Genomic DNA, 6000 nt, shown 5'->3' with positions numbered 1-6000 from the left:
CTACCTACACGGGAAGTTGGAGAATTAGTGATGAGTGAGTGAGTGAGTGAGTGAGTGAGTGAGGGCTTTGCCTTTTTATTAGTATATATATATATATATATATATATATATATATATATATCCTGTGGAAATGCAATTTATAGTGTTTTTTTTTTGCTTGGGAATTGTTACATATTCATAATGTTCACTTTTTATTTTACAACTTCAGTAAAAACAATATTTGGAATGAACTTTTCTTCAAGATCGCATTTATTTTGATTCCTTGTTTGGTCTTACAGCGTGATAATGCAACATATAACTGGCCATGAGTGAATATCGTTTCTTTGTCTCTTATAAATAAACTGACTTTTTCAAATGTTTGTCCTTGTGATTTGTTAATTGTCATTGCAAAAGCTATTCTCACCAGAAACTGTAAACGGTTTAATACGAATGGCATATCAAGATCTCATTTTGGCCCGAACACTGTTTCGAGTTCATTCAATAAAAATAAGACATTCTGATAAAACAATCTACTTAAGAAAGTGGGAATATCCAGAACCGATGTAGCCAGTGGCATTGTTCTCAAGGAGCTGAGGATTTCTGGCCATTGTGGATTGCATGTCATTGTAAGAAATGAATCTGGCCGAACGATATTCGGGATATTGTCAATGCATCATGATATAACTGCTGTAATGCTCTTGGACAACATTGATATGATGATGGTAATATTACTGCTTTACCTATTTTGAATTTGTCTGAACTATTGATATTTGAATTTTGAACGTGATCAATGGGACCTTGCATATGTTCCGTTCTAAGTTTAGCTTGATTCAATTTAATAAAGAAGAGAAGATTAGCTGCGACTTTTCTATCAGTTAATTTGTGGTATTTTTTATCTTGAGTGTTGAGTTTGACACATATGGACTAAATAGAACTTCTAAAGATATATTATTTTTCAAATGTGATCTCGCAATTCAGATAGAGTTGACGCGCACTACAGCCTGCATGCCTCAATAAGTCATCCTCTCCTCGCCCTTACTTTTTTACCGTTCATCTAATGAATACACTGAGTATGGCTTTACCAAAACAATCATTGATGGCGAATAAAGTATCCATTATTCGAGTATGTAGATCGGGTTATATATATATACATATATATATACCCGCGTATCGCAGCGGAGAAGTAGTGTGTTAAAAAAGCTAGAAAAAGAAAAGGGAACATTTTAAAAATAACGTAACATGACTGTCAATATACAGTATTTGTTTTGTGAGTGTTACTGAGTGTTGCTGTCATCAAGGATTTGATTATCATTATTTCTTTCAATCAGGTTCGTATTTGTAGGATGTGTTGTGTTCAAGTTACATTCCGTGTTTGTCAATCGTTGTAAAGATGACAGGTTTCATTCATCGATTCGTTTCTTACTGCATCAATAAACAGCTCGTCTTCTTCTTTATCTGAGACCTGACACACTGCATGCACGGGTTTTTTACACTGTCTTCCTTTAGCGGGACATTGACTTTTTCCACCGTGTGCTTTGTTTCTGCAGTAGCTGGATTTATGAATATGCTTATCAGACGCTTCATATTTTTTGCTGCCTTTTCAATTGTGTAATTCGGTTTTTGTTCAGCTCTTTGGAACTGTTGCCTTTTATCTGTACACTGCGTCAGTTCACGTGAGCCGCTCGGTGTACATGCATCGAAGGTTCCCAGCTGTGCTGGTGCCATCTCGTGCTATGTCCATGGCTGTATTTAATGTTACCTTAGTCCTGGCACTTAAAACTTTCTCTCGCAGTTTCGCTGAGTTTGTGTCAAACACCACCCTGACCATCTCATCTTCCTCTCAAGAAGCACAGTCCTTCACCCGTAAATATTTACCCGTGGCAGTTTGCTATTGGATTGCCGCTGACGGGCGGCCTTATATGGGCAGGCACTAAATTACAAACGCCAGCGGCAGCCTGTCTATGAACTTAATTTAAAGTGTAGGTTTACATCGTGCTTTGTTTCCGAAGTAGCAGAACTCATAAATATGGTTGTATATGTCACTTTCGCCGCTTCTTATTGTTTCGCTGCCTTCTCAATTATATAATGCATGTTTTCTTCAGCGCTTTTTTGAGGTCTTCCTGATTTTCTATGTGCTGCGTGATTACGTGGGAGGCGTGATGATGTCACACGAAACTCCGCCCCCACGGCGTTGAAGCTCATCTCCATTACAGTAAATGGAGAAAAACTGCTTCCAGTTATGACCATTACGCGTAGAATTTCGATATAAAACCTGCCCAACTTTTGTAAGTAAGCTGTAAGGAATGAGCCTGCCAAATTTCAGCCTTCCACCCACACGGGAAGTTAGAGAATTAGTGATGAGTCAGTGAGTGAGTGAGTGAGTGAGTGAATGAGTGAGTGAGTGAGGGCTTTGCCTTTTATTAGTATAGATATATGTATATATATATATATATATATATTTTTTTTTTTTTTATTTTAGATAAAGTAAGTTTTTAAGTACAAATGAAGGAATAGATTCAACACCCAATTTTTATTACACACACCTCCTTTATGACACAACTGTTCACTTTCTCTCTTTATAAACCTGGGCCAAGTTTAAGGGGAATCGAGTGGTAGGGATAACAAATGTTTATTGTTTTCTATGTTTATTTTATTTGCTATTCATTATAGAAAAAAACTACCTGATATTTTACAAATGTCGTTTCTGCTACTGGTTAAGTAATAAAGAATATGTCAGACTCCACACTGACCTGCTCTCAAGAGCTCTTGGGGAAACAGCACCACTTGGGACAGAAGCATAAGACGATGGATCTAATAGGTTCTTTCGATGACCAAGTGTTGCAGGAGCAGTGACAGGATATCTTAAAAGAAGACAGTTTTTCAATAGACTTCAAAAATGAAAAAAACAATATATAATTCTGCCTGTCATCTATCTCTGGTATTTTAATTTACTTTTAAATTATAAATATAATAGAACATTAGAATAATTTTGACAAAACAGGTCACACAGACCATTAATGCTATTTATCTAATTCCTCCAAAAAAGTCAAGTTTTCTCATCTACAACACTTAATAACTTGTTCTTTTATTGCTACAATTCTGTGTGTGAAGAAACTTCCTAACTTTCCTCTTACATTCAGTAAGTATAACTTTGCATTAAGCAAATGAAATGAGATTCGACTGCAGAGCTTACCTTTTGAAAAGGTCTGTATAAGCACTTGGACTTTTTCCACGAAGTGCCTCTTTTGCTACTTGCTGTCTTCTTTGTAAGGAAGCTTCCTCCTGCATTCATGACAGATTAAAATTAACTATAAATGCAACAATAATTAAAAATCTAAAATTACAGGAAGGTAATAGAATAAATTTAGCTGAGCAACTTGCTCATTTACTTGACAGAGCTATTATAGAATCACATTAATGTACTGTACTTGTTTATTGTATACTCCATAGTCTCACACGCATTGCAATTTTACTTTATCGTTAACTAAAGTAATACTGTGGTGTAGAGTGAGTTATTTCAGATCAAATGTTAAAAACGTTATTTAGAAAAACTGCATCTCACCCTCTCTCCATCCATCCACCCATCTATCCATCCCTCCATTTTCTCAGTAGTGCTGGAGCAAGGAGCAAGTAGGGTACAATAAAACAAACACAAACACACACACGCACACACACAATCATATCAGACCAACTTAGGGTAGCCAATTAACCAGTCATGCAAGTTTTTAGGATCTGAGGTGACTTGGAGAAACACCAAATACACACATGGAAAGTAAGACAGCTCAGCCAAAAACAGGGATTACAATTTATCTAAGGTCCCTGGTGTAGAAAAGCATCTGCGCTAACTACTGTAGAATATACAAATATCATTAAGTTATTAGTCATTCCAGTTCTATTACCTAATGTAAAAATCCAGATTCATGTGCGTTACTTTGTAAAAACAATTATGTGCAATTTTTGAAAATTAAAGCAGGACACATTCTGCCATTGGTTGGCTATATCTTGAGGTCAGAGGCCTTAGTCTACCACTGTACTTCAATCATTTAACTACAGTATATTCTGGCAAAAATTAGCTTGATTTAAAGATAAAACCAACTCAAATGCGACACCTTCTTGGTTCTATTCTATCACCATTGCTGCAATTCATAGCAACCAAATAAACTGGGCCTTTGAAAGTGCCTGAAACCAGACAATGTAAGTGGGGGCTACCCACATCCATAAGTAAAGTATATAAGAAAAACACTGCTACCATCTGCAGGAACCCTAAGCAATTAAAAAACTATTTTCAAATAGACTATTTTGTTGTGTATTGAGGTACCAAGTGCTGCCAGTTCTGGTTGAGATAAAGCTACCCTGGTATCCTGAGCAGTTTTCAAATGAAGAGGGCTCCTTGGGAATGTATTGATCATACACCTCTATGAAAATACTGATGACTAAAGCATATTTAAAAAAAAAACATACAGTCAAATATATATATTTCTTGATTTTTGAATTATCAAAAGGTTTTAAATTACAATAGTAAAACTATTTCAGCTTACCACAGGACTTTTCTTTGCTGAAAGCTTAGTTTGTATTTTGACTGTATAGTTCCTGTTTGTTAAATCACCAGGCTCAATAGGGACTTTGGATTCTGGTACTTTAGTAACATTCATTCCATTAGGAGATTTTCCTTGTTTGTCTTCAGTGGGAAAATATATAGCATTATCAGCTGCAAATCAACCAGTTAAAAATACATTGCATTACACACTTTGTTGGAAACTTACATTGTTTCTTGGATGTTAACTATCCAAATAATACTGAAAGTAAGTACATACTGTGAATTTACAAACAATGCTGCACCATGTATGGCTATGGCTGATTCCATTTAAAATATTGCTTGTGTGGAAGGTTCCATTTCCACTGGAGGAATCAAAGATCCAGAAAAAGGTGGCTGGCATTATGAGGAGTTCTTAAATGATTGACTATATTACATATGAAGGATGGTATTTCAAATTTAGAACTATGAGTTTGGCCTTGTATTAGTAATTGTATGTGAAATGCTGATCGTGGTGAACTAGGGGCAATCCCAGTAACATCAAGTGAAAGGCAGGGAGTAACCATGAACAAGCTATCAGTCCATGACTATGTGGGGGCACACTGACTCATCTACAGTCACTAGTTAAATCAAATTCTTCCATGAGAACCCTGAATACAATGAGAACTGATTGAGGTCACTTATGTTAGGTAGAATGCCTACAGGGGGCTGGGAGGTCTCGTGGCCTGGAACCCCTGCAGATTTTATTTTTTTCTCCAGCCATCTGGAGTTTTTATTTGTTTTTTCTGTCCTCCCTGGCAATCAGAGCTTACTTTTTTTCTATGTTAATTAGTGTTCCCTAATTTTAATTATTTATTCTGTCTTTTTTCTCTTTCTTCATCGTGTAAAGCACTTTGAGCTACACTGTGTGAAAATGTGCTATATAAATAAATGTTGTTGTTGTTAAAGGCCAACTTATAGTCTTCTGTTACCTTAATATGTACATCTTTTTGGGAATTGATGAACACAAAGAAAAATTAGGCCAACATGGCAACACTATATAAAGTTTACACAGCCAGCCACCAGATCATCAACCACTGTTTTATTAAACTAATCAGTTGTATTATATAACTCTGTTAGTGTCAGTGTTAGGGATGTGTCAGCAATCCTCTGCAAAGGCAAAAAAAAAGGTTGTTACCATGCTTAAAAAAAGAAAGTTAAAAGACCCAGTGTTTTGACTGTATAGCCTTATATAGCACATATAGGAGGGGAAGGAGAGAACAAAGCCAGGGCAGATAACAGGCGAAAAGGTGAGAGTTAAGTTTGAAAAAGTTGCCTTTAGAGAAGATGAAGGGAGAGATTAAAAAGTTAGTCAGCTATTCAGACTTGGAGAAATATGTGACCCCAGTGTGTACAGGTGAACCAGGGAGACAGCTTGAGAGCACGTTCGAGCCATAAAATTCAAACATCTTACAAAGCCTATTGAAGAACAGAAATATTTCTGCTTG

General features: G+C 36.2%; 1 protein-coding gene across 2 annotated transcripts in view; it reads right to left on the bottom strand.

The window, feature by feature from the left end:
* Positions 1-6000, bottom strand: part of lrguk (leucine-rich repeats and guanylate kinase domain containing) — a 122652-nt gene that overhangs the window by 12127 nt on the left and 104525 nt on the right. Inside the window, exons 16-18 of one of the 2 annotated variants that reach the window (XM_039761364.1) lie at positions 4518-4687; positions 3173-3261; positions 2730-2840 (exon numbers count right to left, since the gene is read on the bottom strand). In XM_039761364.1, coding sequence (XP_039617298.1) covers positions 2730-2840; positions 3173-3261; positions 4518-4687 — 370 coding nt within the window. The remainder of the gene's footprint in view (positions 1-2729; positions 2841-3172; positions 3262-4517; positions 4688-6000) is intronic. The other variant, XM_039761365.1, reaches the window with a different exon arrangement.

Source organism: Polypterus senegalus, chromosome 8, assembly GCF_016835505.1.
Source record: "Polypterus senegalus isolate Bchr_013 chromosome 8, ASM1683550v1, whole genome shotgun sequence".
Lineage (NCBI taxonomy): Eukaryota > Metazoa > Chordata > Cladistia > Polypteriformes > Polypteridae > Polypterus > Polypterus senegalus.
Note: the sequence above shows the minus strand (reverse complement) of the source record. Positions and strands in the feature narration are given on the sequence as shown.